General features: G+C 39.8%; 1 protein-coding gene across 1 annotated transcript in view; it reads right to left on the bottom strand.

Annotated features, from left to right (window-relative positions):
• TG (thyroglobulin) overlaps positions 1-23157 on the bottom strand; it is a 162164-nt gene that overhangs the window by 4358 nt on the left and 134649 nt on the right. The window contains exons 44-47 of the mRNA XM_026841524.1: positions 19062-19243; positions 14656-14760; positions 1687-1827; positions 763-953 (exon numbers count right to left, since the gene is read on the bottom strand). Coding sequence (XP_026697325.1) covers positions 763-953; positions 1687-1827; positions 14656-14760; positions 19062-19243 — 619 coding nt within the window. The remainder of the gene's footprint in view (positions 1-762; positions 954-1686; positions 1828-14655; positions 14761-19061; positions 19244-23157) is intronic.

Genomic DNA, 23157 nt, shown 5'->3' with positions numbered 1-23157 from the left:
TTGTATACTTGCAGGCCTCCAAGAATAATTCAAAACCTCTCTGTCTGCCAAATAGGGATGGTTTTATTTGTTTTTCTTGGGGCTATCCAAATTTATTTACAAGATACACAGACATGAAGGGGGGTTGATTTACTGGAATAAAGTAAGTGTCCAGGACAGAGCAGCAGACTGAAATCTCAGCAGAGTTGGTCTTACTGTCCTAAGCAGTAAGAAAAAATTGAAGGAATCTCACAGCTGCATGGAAATTTATGGAGACAAAGAAGAAATACAAGGGGCATATACAAGAGGCATAATGAGCACAGCTATAAAAAAAAAGCAACGAAACTTATCTAGTGTGAAGTCAAAGCATGCAGGATCCATGATGAAATACATCTAAAGCCTCAGTTAAAACTTTACAGTGGGTAGAAGTTACTGTGCTCCTAAGTTATATGAATCTTAACATTCTTAGGTGCTTCCAGTAGACAAAAGAGTCCCATATACCTAGTCTTCCAGTTTAGCCAAAGTCTGTACTATAACTGCAAATAGACAGCAAACTATTAGAAAATATAGCTTCGTTGTATATTCTATCATCACTGCAGGAAGATTTCTCTAGCTCTAATTCCAGGACAATTAATCTTTATTACATACTATCTGCTATATACCCTGGACAATGCAAGATATTTATGACAAGTATTTTTCCACACTGATGTAAGAGGACTGCAGTCAGAGGAAAACATTAAACAGAGAATTAAGGGTTTTTTAATGACAGAAAACACTGCTCACCTGTGGATCCTTTCAGTCTTCTGATATAATCAGACCAAAAGGAACAGTCTGCTTTTTTCAATCCTTTAAGAGTCGGCAAGGAAACAGTGAACTCCTTATAGTTATCGCCATCATCATTTGGCAGATACATAGGCCAGGGAGGCATCAACCCTGACATTCTTCTTGAGAAACTATGAGGGTAGTTTGGATTTCTAAGGGAATGGGAGAAATTATAATTAGAAAACAATGACATGAACAGTAAGATGCAGAAGGAGATCATTTAGGTCAAGGAAATGTGTATCCAGTCCCTCTGACCATTGGGGTTCAAATCCAGTCCAGACTGGTGAATCATTCACAGTGTCTCACCGGACAGTAACTTGTTAGTCTGGTTTACTTCCTAAGGAACAGGTCCACAGAACCTGTATAGACACACGTTTATGAACACCCTCAACAGCTCTTGGTCCCAGTCACAGTTCCTACACTAGCTTTCCAGAGATATTCCTCATTCTCAAGCATGATCACAGCACCCTAAAGCTGATTGCTATTCAGAGTAGTTGGTAAAGTACTGTGCCTCCATGTGCTTTCCCCTTTATTCTTGGAATAAAGGAACTCTTAGCCAAGACACTTCAGAATTGGGGTCCTAGAAATAAGCTCTGGAAACAACACCAAGGACTCTATAGCCGTCATATATTTAAGTAGAATTTTGCAGCTGCTCCATGGAAATAAAATTTCTACTACTTCTAGCTAGGTGTCATACTACAAATCTTTGATAGCTGCTTGACAACTTAGCCATGACTTTCTCACAGTGTTGACCACAGCCACTCCTGTAGATTAGAAAGTAGAGGAAATGGAGGCTACCTGAGTGAGGGCAGGATCTAGAACTACATTCCCACTACTCCTTGCCCTCTCCCCAGTCATAGCAATTCTTAAATGTCACATACTTACCCAGAGTTTACAAAATTGGAAATGTACTGCATAATTTGCAAGGAAAGGCTCTTTTCTTCCAGAGTAAATTGTTCTTCATACTTTGGGTAGAATGGCAGTCCAAATGCATATTGAACATCCGGCAAGAGCTCCTGACCTGAACTAAAAAAATGTTTATATAAAGATAATTAAAACCATCATTTATTTATTTGGGGGAGAAAGGGAGCTAATTTAATTCAGAGAATAAAGCCAAGTTTTAAATAATTAATGTCCATTAGTTAGAGTGTGGTGAGCTGTGGGGCTTCTTCAAATCAGAACACAAAAGAAGAGCAAGCAATAACAAGGAGAATTTGACATTAAGTTAATGTAGGGTCTTTAACATTTGTTACAAGAGGAAATTTTGGAAGACATTGGGGCACATTTTCTAAATTAGCTAAGCATATAAGAGAAAGTGATAGAGGGAGAAAGTCACTTGGCTATTCCTTAAATGCTTCAAGTTTTGTACAGATTTTCACTAAAATTAAATTCAGAAAGTGGAAACAAGTGGTGACATAGAATCTGGCAGACATGATGGAAGGTTAATTATGGTTTATTTCACAGACTTGGAATAAAATCCTGGCCCTTCTTAACAGCAATTGGAGGGTTTCCATTTACTTCACTGGGGCCAGGATTCTGCCCCAAATCTTTGGATAAGGAAAGATGTAATAGGAGATGTTTATGAAGATTTCAGTTAGACACAGTTTTAATCTAATTTCTCTGCTGGCTGGGTGGTTTTGGTTCATACAGTCTGTTCTCCCCAAGTTTTATATGGCAGTCAAATCAAAATAGCTTGAGATAATCACCTAGATCAGATTTAAGAAAGAACAATTGCTGGTTAGTTCCATGTAATAATTAACACATATAAGAAGGAATATTTCAACCGTTCAGAGACAAGACTGGCCAGGCAAGACAACAACACCTAGTAGCAAAGGTTACACAACTCAACCTCTTCAAGTCCTGCAGAAAAACAGTGGCCAACTTCTACTAATAAAATTATAACTGAACTATGCTCAGCACATAGCTTTGAACCACAGCTCAGAAGGAGACATTTCTGGTACGATCCAATTGTGTTTTCTGTATCCAACACTTAGACAACGATCTTACTGACTTGGTTAAATGCTGCATGAGGGCAGACAGCATCAGGGGACCTGGGAGAAGGAACAGATGTCTGTGAGGCAGGAATAAACAAATCCCAGATCCACTCAGCAAGATTTCATCTGCAGTGGCTGCAGAGGTTGTTGTCAAAAGGTGGCATAACTGAAACTATTTTATCTTTGGACATGAAATGCAGCATAATTGATAGGACCCTGATATTGCCTCTGATGGAACAAGGCTTGTAGTTCAAACCATAATGGGCAGGTGGAGTGAAAGCAAGATGACTCCTTTACATTTTATGAGTGGTGGCACCAAAGCCTCTATTTTGAAAAACAAACACACAGCTCTCTAAATGAAATACATCTTTGGTTGTATTTTCCTTAGTCTTATCATAATACCTCAGTAATACTTTGCATCTGGAAAGTGAATTATTCACAGATTATTCACCAAAAAAATGTAGAACTGAAACAAGATTAAAGCATATTTTTCTTCCCCAAATGTTTATAGAAGGATTAAGCGAGATCATAGTTTAATAATTTTGCTTTAAAAATAATTTGCTTGGCCCAATGTATTACAGCAACGTTTAGTGTCACTATTGCAGTAAAGGCACTATATACTTAAAGGAACTATTTTCTTTTCAATAGAGTCACTTTCAAATAGAATAGAGGACATTAAATTAGTTAAGATGCAAAAAAGAGACAAATGTACCCATTTAGAGAGGGCATAACAGAGGTGAATTTAGCTCTAAATCTAAAATGAGTGAGCTGGGACTGAGGCTTTCCCCCCAAATGAGGCTGTTTTCTCAGCACTCATGTTTCTAGAGGTGACATCTGTTAAGGTCACAGCCCAGCAAACTCCTAAACAGAGAACTTATTTGGATTTAAATTATTTGTACAACTGTAAGGGGTTTGATATAGTGACGTAAAGTGGTACGAAACTACAAATTCATGGGCTGCTTTCAATACTTCTAGTTGATGGTACCGCACCCTGGCCAGTGATAACAGTAGTAAGAGGACAGGAAAGAAAAAATAAGGCTAAGAGGGGAGTAAGGCAGATGTATACATGCACAGAACAGCAGTGAAGACAACTGTGAAACATGTAGATGGCAGCTAGATAGAAGATATCAGGGAAACTTTTCTGTCTCCTCCCTTAAACTCTGATCATCATCCATTCCTGACAGAGGGGAGTGCAAAATGGCCAGAAACACCCAAACGAGGATTTTGGAGTCTTGTAGGAGCTCTGAACCTACTCAAGGCAGCACCAGGTAGTGACACTGTTTTCACTAGAAGAAAAGCAGAGTGAGGGGAAGAGTGGAGTGACGGGTAGGAATGTATAGCTTTGCTGTTGTACACTGTTAGCTCTGCAGGGAGGTTTTTATTTGCTGAGCTGCTCCAAACTGCACTCCCGATACCTCAGGGTGCCATATAGGTAACTCAATGGCGTCAACTCTAAACAGGGGAATGCAGAGCCCAGCAGCTGGTGGACTTCAGAGGACAGTTGGATAAAAGGGGGACTGCAGAGACAATAACAAAAGGGATTTTTAAAGTGTTTTTAAGGAAAACAAACTAATAGCAACTAACTTCCCCTACAGAAGCCCCTTTTCAAGGAACAGATCTGTTATTTTGGTAACAGTGGTGAAAGTAGTTATGTGTAAGGATGAAATGTTGGCTTCAGTGACTTCACAAGACTACTACTTCATGCAAAGGTTTCGCTTCAGATCTTCTGTGTATACTTTTTAAGATGCCAACATTTTTAGAAACAGATTTACAGCTCTTCTTACATGACAGTATGACAGACTGGTAAATTGAGCCATAGGGAAGCTAGGAGCCAGGCTCTACCACTTTGTTCACACTGAAGTGAGCTCCCCTTGGAGAATTATTACTTCACTTCTGAAGGAGGCACTACTGGAGTTCAGTTATCCAGTTTACAGAAAAAAACAGGCGGTAAAATCAGAAGCTTTGTGAAATCCATAGCCAACAATTTAACAGCAGATCCTGAAATATCACTTGCTGGGAATTTTCATTATACAGTGCCAACCCATTTAATTAAGAAGGTATTGGTTCTGAGTAAATTTTCCTTAAGCCTGAGATGGAGTTTCCATGTAAGTGCTTCCAAGTAAGAAAGAGAGAAAGGGATTTCTTAGCCCATTGCTGTCTGTGGCAACTTTTGCATACAAAGAAAACTTCAACAGTGAAGAGTAAAAGATGAGAAGGTCAGAATTTAGAACAAAAATACCCAGGTTATAGTTGATTTTGTTCAAAGCCTTGTTCCAAATCAAACACAGCATAGATGTAAATCCTGATGTCCAACAGTTAAAGTGAATAACTTAACCACAGTCTTTTGGAACAGTACAAAAAACACAGACCCAAACAACAACAGACCCCAACTCAGAAATCCTCAAAAATTTTGTTTGTAAAATGGAATTGTCATTAATGGCTATCCATAACCATGACAGTCAGAACAGAAGAATATGATCTGGCAGATCACCAAGCTATTCTACATTAGGACTGAATGCACAACTTAGAGATCGGGCTGCAGAGACCTCACACAGTGGTACATTGTAAATTAGGACATCTATCTCATTATGAACTTTGTCCTTGTTCTCGATCTGGTTAAATATTTTGGATAATTATACTGGGAACTCATTTTGATGATTAATGACTGAGTATAGGCTAACACTTCCCTTTTTTTTCTTTCATTTAAAAATATTCTTTATGATCCTAATGTAATGATTTCAACCAATCTCAAAGCCTTTTGATTTAAAACTTCTATTCTTAGTTGCCTTGATGTATTTTTTGTTTCTTTTTTAAAACTCCACACACAGATAGAAGCCAATGTAAACTAACTCAAAATTCATATGTCATCCTATGCCATACCAAAATACAAAACTTCCCACTGTTATCCAGTTATTTAAATTTTAAAATAACAAGATAAACACTACTCTAGCTAAAGTTCAGCCACAGTTACCAGTAAATTACTCGGGATGAAAAAGCAGGTTGAAGAAGAATCAGTTTGTCATTAGTGAACATAGCAAAGAGTTATTTATTTATCAATCTTTTTAGCTGTATTTACATAATGATAGATATTCTAGTCCTCATAAATGACAGATAATTATTAACAGAATACTTTTCTAATATACATGGTCTAGAACAAGAAACTATATGTGGCCGTGAGTTTCCTTTTCTTTTTGTGCTTTAAAATTTTTTACTGATAACTAGGCAAGAACCTGACACCATATCTTAAATAGTATGTGGGAGGAATTTAATTAATATTTTCACTCCAAAATTCATTCATCATACAAACAATTTTAGCCAATTTTTTAATACTCATTTTTACACAGTATTTTCTGTTCAATATACTGCCTGTTTTATGAGAAAAGCACTAACTTTTTCACAAGGGATACTGTTTTGGCATTCTGTTTTTTTGTTGTTTTTTTAAAATAAATTCTAAATTTTGAACAAATATAGCCTAGCAGCCATACTTCTCAGGCCCAGGCCTGAAAACTTTGTATTGAGTTTGCATGGCAAGGTTTTTGTAGTGGGGGAGGGGGGGGTGGGCTGCAGGGGTGGCTTCTGTGAGAAGCTGCCAGAAGTTTCCCCCATGTCCGACAGAGCCAACACCAGGCGGCTCCTAAACAGAGCCGCTGCTGGCCAAGGCTGAGCCCATCAGAGGTGGTGGTAGCGCCTCTGGGATAACAGATTTAAGAAGGGGGAAAAGCTGCTGCACAACAGCAGCCAGAGGAGAGAAAACTGAGAATATGTGAGAGAAATAACTCTGCAGACCCCAAGGACAGTGAAGAAGGAGGGGCAGGAGGTGCTCCAGGCACAGAGCAGAGGTTCCCCTGCAGCCCGTGGTGCAGCCCGTGGTGAGGCAGCTGTGCCCTGCACCCATGGAGCTCCATGGGGGAGCAGAGACCCACCTGCAGCCCGGGGGGGACCCCACGCCGGAGCAGGGGGATGCCCGAAGGAGGCTGTGACCCCGTGGGAAGCCCACGCTGGAGCAGGCTCCTGGCAGGACCTGTGGCCCTGTGGAGAGAGGAGCCCACGCTGGAGCAGGTTTGCTGGCAGGACGTGTGACCCCACAGGGGACCCACGCTGGAGCAGTTCATGGAGAACTGCAGCCTGTGGAAAGGACTCATCTTGGAGAAGTTTGTGGAGGACTGTCTCCTGTGGGATGGACTCCACACTGGAGCATCAGAAGAGTGTGAGTTCTCCCCCTGAGGAGGAAGGAGTGGAAGAAACAACGGGTGAAGAACTGACCACAACCCCCCTTCTCCTGTGCCACTTCAGGGGAGGAGGTAGAGAAATTGATAGTGAAGTTGATCCCAGGAAGAAGGCAGGGGTGGGGGGAAGGATTTAGTTTTGTTTTCTCATTATCCTACTCTGATTTGATTGATAATAAATTAAACCATTTTCCCCAAGTCAAGTCTGATTTGTCCGTAACAGTAATTGGTGGGTGATCTCCCTGTCCTTATCTTGACCATGAGCCTTTCATTATATTTTCTCTCCCCTGTCCAGCTGAGGAGGTGAATGATAGAGTGGCTTTGGTGGTCAAAGGTGAGCCAGGGTCAACCCAACCACATCCTCAAATGACCTTCAGTCTTCCTCAGCTTTGACTAGAAATGTTGGCCAAAATTCCCATTACCCTCTCCTATATTAAATGAGACTACAGAGCCCAGTAAGCTAGGCCTGACAAAACCTAAGCGAATAACTTCAGAGGCTTACATTCCCAGTCCCATCATGCTGGGGACAGTAATATCAGTAGTCATTAATGATCTACTGGGTAACTCCTTCCTTCTTCAATTTCTGGACAAATCTTTCACTTCAGCTAGAGCACTGCAATCCAGCCTTTTCGGGAGATGAAACAGGGAAATCTGTTCGTTTTATTTCAGCGACTATCTGAGAAATGTAGAAGAAATAGCATACTTAAACTCATGTTAGTCACTAAACTTAGCAGATATTGGTGATCTGCCACAGATTCGTGAGATAACAAAACCATTAATCCTTTAAATGTGAACTCTTATGAGCCTGTTTATCCTAACAATTCTGTGGAAGGGTTCATGTTGGAGATAGGATCATGGGTTTGAGTTCCTTGCCTCATATTCAAGACCCTGTTCAGTATCCCTGAGGCAAGGATAAGCCTATCACTAGGAACTAGGAAAACAAAACAAAACAGCTATCCACTGTCACTTGACTTTAGCCAGAATAGGTCATTTCATGTTGATTGGATTGAACAGCATAGATGAAACCCAGACTCATAGAGTTGGTTATAAATCTCCTGCTGGCTTGAGCTGAGATAGGATTCCATAACAACCATTTTGCTGGAGAAGAGGATATGATTTATATATAAAATTATACTGCCTGCACAATCTTGTCATCCCATTCTGTGTTTCTTTTCAATAAATTAATTTAAAATTAATTTTTGCATGAAATGTTGGAAGTACTAGATGTGGTTGTTTGCACATGTCTACATTGTCTTCATATTAATACCAGCAGCTTTGAAGAGTGGGATCAAGTACCCTAAGTTGTTAACAGGCACAATATCATGTGAGAGGAGCAGCTGACCAACACTGCTCTTTGCCTGGACTGAAACATTCATTTCGGTGATAGGCAAAAATAATTTTTAAAAAATATATATAACCACACAGGTTAGAAAAAGGAAATGCTACATGATTGCAGAGAATAAAAATAATCAAAGGATAACTGGATATTTATAGAAATTTAGTGAGCCAATGTAAGGCCTGGTGTGACCTCTGCAGTTCTAGGGATGCAGTTGGCTCATTCTGCCTCCACATTACAAAGTCCTGCCAGACAAATGGGGGAAAGCATGTGAAAAACAGATGAACATTTTTATTTCTTTCTTCTTTTCAGGAAAATCAGGACATATGGAAAAAGCTTAACTCCTACAGGATTAAACTGCCAAGTTTATCCACCTTTGTACCAAAAAAGCCTTATAGATACATGTGACTCGCAAAAGTATCCTGGAGTTTGCTGTGCCTTTTCCACTTGGATTACTCCCAATACACTCAATGTTCTACTTTGCATTATAGCTGTGCCAAGTGAAGAAAATAAAACTAAAGTAGCAGATAATAAATTCAAGAACCTAACAGCTAACATTAATTGAAAAAAAATCATAGATCTTACTGCTGGAAGAAAACACTTTTATCATCTTCTCAAAACTCCTAAGTAACACAGATTACAGAATTTTGTCAGGGAATTAATGTATTAAAAACCTAGCAGTAGGCATGTTGACACTTGAGTGTGCCTTTGGGGGACAGAAATTCATCCATTTGTTCAGTATGCCCACTCCTGAGCTGAATAAATGGATGAATTTCCTTAAAAAGATGATGTATCCATCCAAAGACCCCAGTGCACCATGGAAGGTCTCTCTGGATATATGGACTTTTTGTTTATCTTCTAGATTACATTTTGTGGGAACAGCGTGTCCCAGTGCAGCACATGCAGTTCCAAAAATTGCTTTGTACTTTTTCCGAGTCTTTTAGCTGAATTTTGGTTCATGTAAAGATGATTTCTGCATTTTCTGATCTTAGTAATTTGCCTTTACATATTTACGGCTAATTTCCAAGATCTGAAAAATCTGCTGAATGATAAAGGCCCCTAAACCACTCAGTGGGAAGAAAAAACATATTGTCTAGACCTCAAGCCTTTAGCAACACAGAAACTGTCTAAAGATTTGAGATTGGTGTGATGTGGTTGAATCAGTGGGAGAGTGTTTTCATAGCTGCAGCTGACATAGTGCAATGGATAAGGCCAGAGGGATGCGAGACAATTCCAACAAGAAGAGCAAAACAACAATTTTTAGGAAACTATAGGGAGTACAGCTTTATAGAGATAAATGGCAAGCTGTTGTAGCTACCTAAGGTGACTGTGGTGCCTGCCCAGCTATAGAGGCAATGTGCATCTTGTTGTTACCAATTCACCGGTGCCTTATCTGCCCTCCGTGTTTAGATGAGTTTATTTGAAGCCCAGAGGCATAATGTTCTGTCTCAGCACCCATTTCACACTGTGGTCCCCCAACCTATGGGGTGTTGGTACTCATGGACTAATAGCTACAGTCAGGAGGAGAGCCTCAACTGGACAAGAAGTGGTTGACAGATTAAAGGGCAAGGATATGATTATTATGAAATCAAAAGAGTAGAAAAATCTCCTTTAATTAAAGGGATATTAACAACAGCCAGAATTAGCACAGCATTTATCATAAATAGAAAATAAAAATACTTCACATATTTGAATGGGTTCATACCCAAACTTTTTTGTTCGTGTTTTTTTTGGGTTTTTTTTTTTCAGTCAGTTCTCGCCTTCAGTTACAGGAATCATAAAAAGTGTCACCGAAATCCAACCAACTATGTGAGCATTGGCACGGAGCAGTCTTTTAACAACTCACACCAACGTACACAAGAGTAAATAGTCAGAAGGTAAAGACAGCCTGAACTAAAATTACTCATTAATCTTGGGTGAACCTGTCCAATGCAGAACAGCTAACAAAAGCTTTTGTGGCAATTATTATGGTGATGTTAATGACTATAAGATAGAGCTTCATTAAGTCTCAGTTCAGATCCCTTCAATGACAATAATGATGCTTTGCCATCCTGCTCCAGTTGATGATCTGGCCTCCTCAGTGAGCAGAGCACTGATTTTTATCCACCATCTTTAAGACAGCACATCTGGCACCACAGTGTGACTTAGAAATTATGTTGGTGTGGCAAGCAGTGCTACTTCATATAATATGCAAAAATCACCCAGAAACCTCTTGAAGGGTTAATGAGGCAAGTCTTTGTGCAGTTAATATTATCAAAGCCTCTCCTATCACGTATTTCTTTACTGTAACTAAAGTTATACTCCAGCCCTCCCCACTAATCCTAGGCAATGCTGAGCAGTCACATTCCTCCTGCATTGTTTAGAATAAATGTTTACTCCAAGGCCTAAGTGTTCTCAAAAAGAGAGTAAGAAAATGGCATCTGGATTATGTATATATTTTTACCACAGATCATCAATGCGGCAGTTGGCTATGCATCCAGCTCCTTATTCGAATGGGAACTGAAGACTAAAGCAGACACAGTGTCACGCCAAGCTCAGGAGAATGGTACCACGTGGAAGGAGATATTAGTTTGCTCTCTGCAAGATCCATTCATCTATCTGAAAACTGTCAGTTCATGGTTTTATGTGATTTTCCACATATGTCATAGACATCAGTTTAGAATGGGCTTTTTAGTCCTATATCTATACATGCTTGAATGTGTGTATGTGTATACGTTTTAGAAACATCCAGTTGTGAGACTAACTTTTGCTGATTGACTTGTACTGGTAAAAATTCATGCCTGTTTAATAACTTTTTTAACTACTTTGCATCATTGCGGTTGGTTCTGTATTTACTGGCTAACTTCTCCTTCCCTCTTGTTTATCTTGCTGTGAGTTATTAAGGGACTGCTCCATGTGAAACAAGAGGAAATAGCAGTACTTTTTCATCTCTGCATTTTAACTCTCTGTTCTGTAACACATTTTGGGAGACACACATAAAGCAGGAGAGAGGTGACAGAGTAGAAATTGGAGAATGTGTTGCTCTACTCTGCCGTATATTAATTAGTGAATGGCCATTTCCCCAGCCAGAATTTTTATCTAAGAGTAAATAGTCTTCCATTGTTGTAGTTATCTGAACACAATATTATTTTAATGTACTCTTTCCATTACCCTTGTGAGGTAGCTAACAGTTATTATAAATAATATATAATTATATTATCATCATCATCATCTTTATGATATAGTTAACAAACACAAAGAGGGAAGGGTCCATATCCTCTGTAAACTGAGATCTTAGGAAGAATTTAGACACCAAAGACCAAAAAAAAAAAAAAAAATTCATTATTTTATCTCTTATGTTACCCCATGGACATAATACTATAGAAGTTTTCATTTTTACAGGTGAAGGTCTGTATCTCAGCAGACACAGATGTGATTCAGTATCAGATGGTCTGAGAAATCATTTTTCTGTCAAATGCCTGTGAGTGATCAGGAATATCCAATGAGGTGTTCCTCCGGCTACAATGCATTGAGGGGAATCTGATTCAGTATGTGTACTCAGGGAATATCCTGTACATGACTACTACGTGCAAAACATACTGTTGGTTATTACATTCACTAAGACAAAGAAATGGCTGTAACAGGGTTTTTCTATTCAGGAATTTAATAGCTAGAGTGTTTGCAGGGTCCCAGATTCAATTCTCACTTCTGCTGAGCAAATTCAAATCCACATATTTTACCTTCCAGCCTAAACTGTAGGGTACTTGGCAGACTATTTGCTTCTGCTCCTCCTCCTAAAAGGAGTCATCATTTTCAAAGAACTTCAGAACTGTCAGGAATCATTACTCCAGTGGTTAGAAAAGTCCCTTGGGAGTTGGTGACATAGCTGCCAGATCTTTCCCCAAGATTAGTTTATATATTCTACTTGAAGGCTGTTTCATGTATATAATTGGTTTTAATCTGGTAGGGCAAACTGCCCATAATATTCCCAAACACTGTGTTTTGTTGGTTTCAGATTACAGATAGTTTCTCTTTTTAGCAGTTAAGGCCACCCTCCTATGTGAAGCTCCTGCCCTCAACAGCATCACATCACTGGCACGTGGTGAGGCTGCTGGACAGACTGCCATGTATGTGTACTATATGGACGGGGGAAATGCTGTAGGGAGGGTGAGAGAGAGAGGCCACATGGCCAAACTGGAATGAAAAATAAGGAAAGATTAATTTAGGAATGAATGACAACAATGTTTAAACAAAAACCTCGCAGTATATTCAGCAGAGGACCTAGTGGAGGGTCCTGTGGGAGAAGGAGGGTGTCACTTCATAACAGTCACATCATAGAGTCAAATGAGATCCTTCAGTATACATACGAGCTGAATTCTGTAATTTCTGTTTAAGTGCTTGCCTTTGCAACCTACACAACATTTATTTTAATGGTACTTGAGCATAAATAAAGATAAAAGGAGTAAGAATGTAAATGCAGCATACCAGTTTGGGCCCATTTCACCTTGTACCTTAGCCTAAGGTATTTGAGCTTCTGCCTCAAGTTCCCACAAGTTTGAGACAACATACTGACTTTGCTTGTTCTTTTAAAGAGGGTTATGAAAAAGCAGACTAATAAGTTTTCTACTAAAATTTAGAGTAATTAGCTTAGAAGACCACTGACAACATAAATATGATTAAAATGTGTAGTTAAGCGCTACGTAAACTACTACCACCCTGGAGAGTGTGAGGAGAGATAAATAACACGAGCACAAGAGAAAACTTAAATAGGTCTAAATAAAAGAGAAAATTTTCATCAATTCAAAATCACTGCCTCAAAGCCACTGATTCTAAGTTGTGTAAGTACTATTTCATCTACTTTCAAATAAGGTCTTATCATAGATGACTGGGTCACTATCATTCTTCAAAGCAAGAGAAAACTTTCTAGCTAATTTGAGAACATTTCTTTCTGTGTGGCTGGATTTTTGGCATACCACAGCTCAGCCCTGTTTGGAGCCTTGTAAAAGTCACTTATCTGAGCCTATCGGTAGCCAAATGGAGCACTGTGAACATTCCCGCTGGAGCTGCCAGTGAAATAACGGCTCCCCAAGGATTAACTTCTTCTCAGCTAGAAAGAAAGCGAGTCTGTGAGTCTGTGTTACCACAGCATAATGGCCTTCATCTGTAACCTAGATCTTGGCTGGTTTCTTTCAAATGCTTTTTCACTACACTATCAGGAAAGGAAAAAAAAGTGTAGTTCACGGGGAGCTTCACAGTATCAAATGGTGCCAGTAGGAACCAGCTGTGCCTCGTTGAGCCCTTTCAGAGAAAGCTGATAAAACAGGAAAGGTCTCAAAAATCTTGGAGAGAGGTATGGGGCAGTACGGGCAGCGGGGGACAAGCACTGCTCCCTCATAAGGAAATGGTTACAAGATAAGCATCCCTGTGTGCTTTTCTGCCCTAATGTGCAGGTCTAGGGGACAGGAGGGGCTACTGTCACTGCCTTTGAGAGTACAGGACCAGGAGCTACCGTGGTGTGTCACATAGCAGCCCAAAGTGCTGACCATTGTCTGCAAGCCTCAGTGTCTCATCCTGACTTCTAGAAGGGGCTGGGTCTAAAATAAAACCAGAGAGATCAGCTTAATAGCCTCTGACTACCAGCGTGTTCTGTGCCCAATGAAACAGGGCATTTGCATCTCCCAACAACATTTAGACCTTTCTGTCTAAAACATGATACAGCTTCTCCTTCTGAAAAATTTTAAAGCAAGTTTCTAACAATAAGTATGACATAGAGCCTGAGTCTGCAAATGCTGGTGTCCTTTTCTTCCCATGAGACAGTCTGTTGGCTGATCACAAGTCATGGTGATGGAGCAGGAAGGAATAAATCCCAGACCCTGTCCACGCTGAAGGCCAGGCAGTGTATCTGTGGTGCAACTGCATCATCTTCAAAAGGAGGCAGTGTTAAATTGACGTTGGGTCCTTAGAAAATGTTACCCCACTTACCTTGAGAGATGACTTAGACCATGTTCTGTTTCTGTGGAAGATTTATCAGACATAGAGCAGAAATCTAAAAGGCTATCTGGAACTGGCAAAGGTAGGTAAGTTGAAAAAGGGAAACTTAATTTAGACATACAACCTGAAGTGCCTAATTTCAGAAACAGCATTCCTATATAGTCAACAGAGAGAAATAATCTATTGGAGTCCAGTCCTTCCTTTACTAATCTGATTTGTTTACTTGAGGTACCTACATCTACCCATTTACTTCACAGGGTCCCTAAACATACAGCCCCTGTTTTGCAAACTGTAAATCCAAGAAATATAATAAAATACAACTCCTTACCTGCTCTGTGAGGAGCTCTCAGGTACGTGGTACATGAAGACGTTTCCTCTGGAGGCAGCCCAGTGACTGGCCATGTTTATGATGGGACAGATGATAAACTGGTCACTGATAAAAAAGAAGCAGAAAACAGACGCAGTCACATAACAGAAGGAATGAAACCCTCCATCCCTGCAAACCAACAGACCTCTCTCTATTGATGACCTTCTTTAAATCTTCCAAAACAGCTCATAGCTCTGTCTTCAAGTGCAATGAGGGAAACAACATTCACCCCCTATGAGCCCAGTACAGCATAGAATTCACTAAAATTGCTGGTTTATGGAGTGTTGAACAACAGTAATTATACTAAATAAACAAGATCTGACACATAAGGAGTATCCTGGCCAAAAAAACAATCCCATTTTGGTCTAGTTTATGGGGGCTTATGCTTTTAATAGTATAAAGCTCCTTCTTCTGGCACCATTAGGTTGCAATGGCATCTAGTAAAAGGATTGATACATTCCCTGGGTTAAGGATCAAGAATATTGTTTCTGCATTTGGATCTGTGTGGGTTTTTTGGGTAGTTTCCACCGTTGGAAGAGCCAAGAGACCACTTTTGGAGACATCCTGCTGTGCCTCTGGCAGGGCACATCAATATGGAATATCTGGTGCAGTTATGTGTGGGAAAGAAAAGTTAAAAAAGAGTGCAGTGAGATAGTTAAATGATCAATTTATCACCAGGTATGTTAATAAAAAGATATGAGTGAAACAAATATACCCAAACCTTCCTAGCTTCCGTTGCCCCAGGAAGTGAGGCTGGAAGGTGAGGCGAGCAGTAGTTTGAAGGAGCACAAGCAGTTCAAGAGAGGCAGGCAGGAAACAGAACACCTTACTGCAAGATACCTCGTTATGATTCTTCAAGGCAATATTATATGGACACATATCACCACTTCTCATGCTACATGTGCCTGAAGACTCAGCACATTCTCTGGATGTTTGTATATCCGTAACTACATGAGCATACACAAATATATCTGCTGCAGAAGTGGGAGGTTTCAATTCTCATTCTATTGAATCTGAAACAGTAGCTGCTCCTTCACACTTGGTAGGTAAGAAAAGAATGACTGATGGTAAGAAAGAACAGTGTCAGAGAAGCATAAAAAACATGTTGCTATATTTAACTGGCATGATTATGAAAGGCACTGTTTGGGTAGCTATCTTGGTTCATCAGAGTTTATTTTAAGCCCATCTGTGAGACCACAAGCTATGGGCTGACTGACCACAATACTCTTTGACAGTTATGGTTGACAACACCCATATGAAACAGAAATTACAGTTCTTCACATGCCTGCCAGCATGGGGTTTTAGAGGAGCAGATGGTCTTTGAAAACTGAGGAGTCTGTGGAGAGCATTAGCTCTCGAGAAATGCTTCACCACTTAAAACTGATTCTCAGTTGATGCTATGGGAGGAAAAAGTCAGCTATTCTAGGGAAGTAAAAAAAAAAAAAAAATTAAAAAATAGTAACCACACAAAAAAGAAAAAAAAAAGAAAAGGCTGTTTCTTACAGGCATGGAATACCAGAGTTTAAATTAAAAAAAAAAAAAAAAAAAAAAAAAAAAAATTCATTTTGTACTTCCAAAAAATGCTAGAGAATTGCAGCTAAAACAATTTTAAAAGTGGAAATAATTTTAAACCACAAAATATGCACAATGTATGTAGTTTATAACAACCACTTATGTTGCTTTCTCACACTTTATAAGCCTGTTAAAACTTTAGCAGTTAATTATAACTTCCTGACATAGAACTTGGGTTACACATCTATGCTGGTAGTAAGTTTTTTGTTTTAAAACAAAACCCCAACCAACCACCAAAAAAACAGAACCAAACCCCTTCGTTCTCCACCATGTGAGTGTCATTCTGTAACTGCTGTCTCCGCTCCCTTTCTGCTGTGGCTGGAGTAATTTCCAAAGTGTTTAAAGCAAAGGATTATCATCAGATGTCCTGGTTTCACTACTCATCTTTCTGCTTGCTCGTGGTGACTCTTTAAGCCATTCACTTCCTTCCTTAGCCAAGTCATTTGCCTCTGATCATAAACAAACAGGTAATCCCTATGCCCAGAGGCTGCTGCAGGGTGCTGGCAGGCTGAGAACCAGGGAGCTATTTGTGTGTCTCATGCTTGCTGCACACAAGGGGTGTGCTAGCCATTGTAGCTTTGCAAAAGTCAGTGTTTGCACCATGCTAGCCCTGGGCTGAACGGGGATGATCAAACGTGTCAGCCCTGGGTTATAACTGCTCCTTATGGAGGTATCTCTGGATGGGAAGAACTGTTAAAAGTGCTTCAGTGGCTTATTATGGCTTAAAACCTTACTGATCTGACTAAAGAATTATAGCCCCATGGGTAATGGTGGTGATGGAAACAGACTGAAAATGAGTTCTGGTTTTAATGCCCATGAACCACAGTGCTTCCACGTGGGCTGCATGCAGTGGCCCCGGATGCCACAGTGATGGGTGGCCTGTCCCTGAGACAGGCTACGAAGCAGGGCAAATGCGACACGGTGTGAGACTCCATAAATGGCACAGAGCTCAACCCACAGCCTTCTGGTTTGTTTACTCCATGACCTCAATGCACCAGCACACCTGGACCACCCAGAAACCTTCCCCAAACAGATATAGTCACTGCTGTCTTGGATCAGATATTTCCAAGTAAATATTGTCTCCTGTTCATCCCCTGTTCCCTGAGGCTCCCCTGGAGCAATGCCCTGCACCTCCGATAGAGGACTGGAAGGAACATTTTGTCTCTACGGGTCTCATGGAGAGGCTTATGATGGGACAGAAAGCTGTAACACTGAGAGCGCAGGTACTGGAATCTGGTAGCTATGATGTTGGTTCAGAACAGAGGTGAAACAGCTTGGATGGGCACACTAGGACTCAAACCACCAGCTTATAAAACACATCACCCTCAAAATGTAAAGAGATTTCATAATTTGTTTGTGAAGCAGAGACAGGAATAAGGGAAAGACCTTTTTGATTAAGTTTCTGAAAATCTGTCCACTTATACATTCATCCCCTGAGTTTGCACAGAGGCAGGAAAAAGGAGGTAAGGAGATTTCCCCTCAATTTGCCTCCTTTCAGAAAAATGGGCCTACCCCGCCCCCAGCTCAAGGTTTGTAACCAGATAAGGAGAACTGGCTGCCCATCAGGGAGAGAGCAAAATTTAGAGTCTTCTCTGCAGACCCAGGCTAAAGATATCCACCAGTCTCTTATGACCTACCATAGGCTCATAACTGCTGTGGAGTCCTAGTTCAGCAAGGCAATGAACTCTTCAAACTGACTGTTATTCAGAACTGCTGGACCCTGATGCCATACCCAGTCAAGGGTCAAAGCTATACGTCTACGCTAGGTGGTGTGACCATGGCCCCCTGCTCATCTTCCACTTCCCTATGGTCTCTGCCTGCAATGTTTCCATGCAAAGCATGGTAGTGTATATACTGGAGGTCAGTTGCTCATGTGTCTGCTGACACTTCATCATAATTATTTCATTCAGAAGAGGTTGGGAGGCACTGTTAGTCTCTAGTGTGTCCTGATGGATCAAAGAAAGCAAGAGTCAGATATTGTGTGCTCTCCTTTCACCTCCACAAGACGACTTCATACAGAAGAAGCATCCTACTGCCCAATTCTGCTTTCGTTCACAGTGGAAAACCATATACAAAGGAGAAAAATGCGGACTGGGTGACATGATACAGTCACTGTACACTGGCATAAATGATTACACATGGGTAAAGGAAACGTGAATAAGATTAAAAGGATTCTTCTGCCATTGGTAAAATGGAGATTAAAAATGCACAGAATATGGTTGGGAGCCACTTTTCAGAGTATTCATATAAATGTTTCACCATTTTACAAAGGATACTCACCTGTCATTGTGATAAAATATATTTTGCAAGTTTCATAACATAAAATTTAATGTTATCGCTAAAATCAAAGTTTTCAAACTTGACCACTCTCCAAATTTCCAAAAACTAGCAGAATTATCTAACTGTATAATTAGGTGACTGTGAAAAAAAAAAAAAAAAAAGCCAGTCTCTTAGTTCTTCTACTGTTACAGGGATGAGAGGACTCAAAGAATAGTGATGTGCAAAAAAACAAGACATCTTTGACATGAAAGAGTACACAAAGAAGCATTAGTAGTCTGAGTCCAATATTCAGTTCAGGAGACAATCCCAACTTTTCACAAGGCATAAAAGTCAGTTCAATTTTTGTTTACCAATGACATTGGAAACCTCACAGAAAATAAAATTATATTCCCCATTTTCTGTTCATTTGCATAAGAATTGCTCAAGTTCTTCAGAATATAAATGCACACTGAGGATAAGTGAAACAAACTTTGCTTAACCCCAATCACACAGTTGTAATAGGGTGAGTTCCTTACCGGGTGGCATTTTCCAAAGCCCTGGAAAAGGATGAATAATCATCAGTTGAGTGCTCAAGAGAGTAATACCATGTAGCTGCATCTTCAATTAACAAGTTGGAGTCTTCTCCTCCTAGAGAATTTTGCAGAGCCTGATAGAAGGCTGTTTTGCTGTTTGCTCTTCCTTGACTTTCTTCAAATTTCTGAGAACAAAATGTATACATGGAATTTACAAACAAAACCAAAAGATATGTTTTTGGTGGAACAATATAGGGTCAGATCTCCCTCTGCTGGAACAAGTCCTTTTTGCTGTGATCTCCGATTCCTAGGGGAAGAAGTAGGGTACAGTCCTACTTTTGCTTTCCCAAGACTGTCACGAGCCAGCAGTATTGGCTTCCTCAATACAGACTATAGGACTGAATCCTTAATCTATTAAATCTAAATCATAGGTACCATGCTGTGCAGATGTAGCTCTAATCCTACAGAAACCCCATGGGCTCTGACAGAAGTAGTCCACATGGATAGTTCTCCACTGTAGGTGTCCTTGATGCTGTCTTTCTGATGAGCTCCCTAAAGGAAAACTAGAGGGAAGAGAGGGAGATATTATACCTTCCATTTGGAAATTCCAGAAAGTGAACATGCCGTATAGCCATTTCATGGCTATAGAAAGAGAAAAAAAAACGATAGGTTATTGATTATGTGTCCTAGGAACTGGTCCTTCACTGCTTCATCAACTATAGCCATTTCATGGCTATATCACTTTGCCTCTTCTGGGAATATGTACAGAGAAATGTGGCTGCCACAAGGCCTGTATTTAGGTCCCTTCTGGAATAATATCTGTCTTAGCCCTGGAAGAGAGATCTTCCTCCTCCCAATCCCTATGTGAGTACCAGCTATGATCTTCAAACTTCATAACCCCTAGGGCCTTTCAGAGAGACTTACAGTGAAATGCCCTTTTCCTGAGATTTGTGGTCAGAAACCTTTCCTGACATAAAGGCATTTTCCCCAGAGCAGAGTGCCCATGTAAAAACAGAACTACTGACAGCAGAGGGATCATCTTCTATGCCAAGCTGCGTACCCAATTTTATTTTTACCAAAGTTAAAGACTGCTGCAAGTTTTCAACACATCTTTCCTTGAGGAAATTTTTTATTTTATCAATTCAGACTTTTACCTTTTGGGTATTTTTTTTAGAGAGAGAATTTATTTCAAGTTAAGAAACAAGAGTAAATTTCTGAAAAGAAGTGTAACCTGAACTTTCCTGTGTCCTTACTAAAAAGGGCACCTTGTAGGTGCATGCTGGCTGAAACTTGGTATAAGAACCCCAGAGAGAAACATCCAATAAATATTGGATCCACCTATATTATTTTTGGGGGGTCAGCCTGATGCAAAATAGGCTGGTGTCTGCCCAGTACAGTTACCATAGATGCTTTACTGCATATATTATTTTGATGGCCCACAGCTGGTTTTCATCATGCTGCTAGAAGGTCTTTCCACAACCCTATACAGAAAGTACAGAGGGAATAATTACTTTTCAACAGATTCACAGAAACAAAAGACAGAAAATAAGGCCCCGTCTGCTGAGGCTGAGCCCTGTCCTTACCGACATACTCTTATGCTTTGTGCATTTTTAGTAAGTGACTTTACAAGGGATTTCAAAACACTACCAAATATCCCAGCGTTCAGAAAGATATGGAAATTTTCCTTTTATTTGTAATAAATTATTCTTTTGCTAGATTTTGGCTCATGCAATGTGAAAAGAGTCATGTGGTGCCAGTTTTAGTCATACAGCTGTATTTTGAAAAAGATCTGCAGCTCACACACAACACGTCACTTCATGTGCACAAGTGCCACATATGAAACTGCATAGCACACTCGCCTGCAAAATCATTCAGCTTAAATACAGCAAGGACACGTATATACTTCTGCAAGAAATAGAAATTATCACTGAAGACCTAACTGCAAGTTCACTGAATTCAAAGGCAGTCTTTCCATCAGCTTTGGCACACATCGGTTCAGGTCCCTACTCACCAGCAGAAGCATTGCTGCTGTCTAATTAGGAATCTCTCATTTGGTGACTGGGGCTGGTGGATTTGGCTAGCAGTTACAGTTAAGAACAGATGCTTTTCTGTGTCGGTGCAGAGCCCAAGATCTTACACGTAAAGCATCCTGTACAAAGCAACTTTCATGCAATGCTTTCGTTTTTCTGAATTTTTTTTAAAGGATTTATTACCTTATACTACACCTGGCATGGACACTTAAAACAGAAAAGAAAGAGAAAAAAACCTTAGGTTATTGATTATGTGTCCTAGGAACTGGTCCTTCACTGCTTCGTCAACTACCAAGAATCAAATATATGATGAAAACCACGGAGAAGGAGATGGATCATCATACAGCACAAGCTGAGGAACTCCTTGCCCCATGTTTTCACAGATGCCAAAATTGGTGAAGATGAAGTTTCATGAACAAATCTTTTAATTTAAAAGAAAAATAAAATCAGCTGAGGTTATTAAATAAAGAAAGACCAATTCAGGCTAGCAAGTCCCTGAGCTGCAAAGTGCTAGAGGTTTGGAGAACATTTGGCAGAAGCATCAGATTTCCTTACTCTATTCTTACAAACATTTACTCTTACCCACTGCTGAAAACAGCAATTCTGTGATAAATGGGCCTTCGATCTGACTCAGTGTGGTCGGTCTTAGGTTTTTGCTGCGCCTATGTACTAGTTTCTGTGATCTTTAAAATGCCCCAAAAACTCTAGTGACCTTTCTCAGCAGTCATTGATAATAGAGTGGGATTCCTGAGAAGTGCTGAATCAGATGAAAGAGGACTCAACAGGTAGAGATGGATGAGAAACAGAACTGGCATTGGTAAGACATTTTGAGATTTTTCATCCCAACCAGCACTAAAATAGCAGTCTGAAACACAATTTCTCAAGTGTCACTTTGACTATAATATAATTTAAACATCTGACATGATAGAACAAAACAGAACAATATGTTCAAAATAAAACCCATGAAGCATTAAAAAGACAAAGATTTTTAACTTTTCAAAAATTTATCCAATTTGACCAATTTTCTTTGTCCAGAAAATGTTTCCTATTAGAAAATGTACGACCAAGGAACAATTTTCAAATAACATTGATAAAACAGCTGCTACCAGATTAACAGAAACAGCTGCTCATTATGTAAAACAATTTACATTCTGCTAATCTTTAAAGAGGTATTAGCAACTGACCTCAGAGATACAGCGGGGTTTTCAACTTTTTTTAGAAAGTAAGAAAATAATGAAAGACAGCAGGTGCACCGCTTTCTACTGTTCTGGTGATGCAAACTGTCATAAACATTGCCTAAATGCTGTGTTAAATAATGCTTACTGTTCTTGTTGCTGCAGCATAGCTTCTGGAGCATATGAATGAATCTGCTCCAGTGTTTTATTTAAAAAGAAGATGTGGCAGTAGGTAAACCAAATGTTTCCATCTGCCAACGGGCAAAATGTACTTTTCTGGTAGACTGGAACAGTGATAAAACACTAGTAGAGTATGTACAGCTCTTAGGTCTTAAAAGGCTTTTGATAAATATTGTCACAAAAAATTGTGAAAGACCTGCCAGCCATTCAGCAGAATCTTTCAAGCTAGTTGCAAGATGAAGTATAGAGCTGATATCAGCCCATTCTCCTCACTAATAGTATTTATCAGGGCACTGCTACCCTGGTCATTACAATTAATATATACATATCTGCCATCTGTTGTATGCTGCTGAATACCTTTATCCATAAGAAATTAACTGACTGTAATGGAGTGCAGGATGGTAGTTCTGGACTGTATAGATTCAATTGCTTACATGAGGTAAATAAAATATATTTCTATCTGTCCACTCCCCTATGGCCTGATTCTGGGTTCTGTAGCCAACTAGATTTGTACTAAGGAGGGAAAGAAAAAAAAAAAAAAACCACGTAAAGTATAAACTTAATCTTCCAACTAGAAGGAAAGTTAACTAATCCTTGCAATGCAGGGATTACATAATAGGCACAGAACATATGGAGGGTGTAAACAGGGCTATACTGACTTACATGCACATACAGAGAAACACAGATACAGAGCAGCACGAGTGAATCCATATA

This window comes from Athene cunicularia (assembly GCF_003259725.1).
Source record: "Athene cunicularia isolate RWA chromosome 2 unlocalized genomic scaffold, athCun1 chr2_part1, whole genome shotgun sequence".
NCBI classification, from domain to species: Eukaryota; Metazoa; Chordata; class Aves; order Strigiformes; family Strigidae; genus Athene; species Athene cunicularia.
The sequence above is the reverse complement of the archived record's forward strand: the minus strand, read 5'-3'. Positions and strand labels throughout refer to the sequence as shown.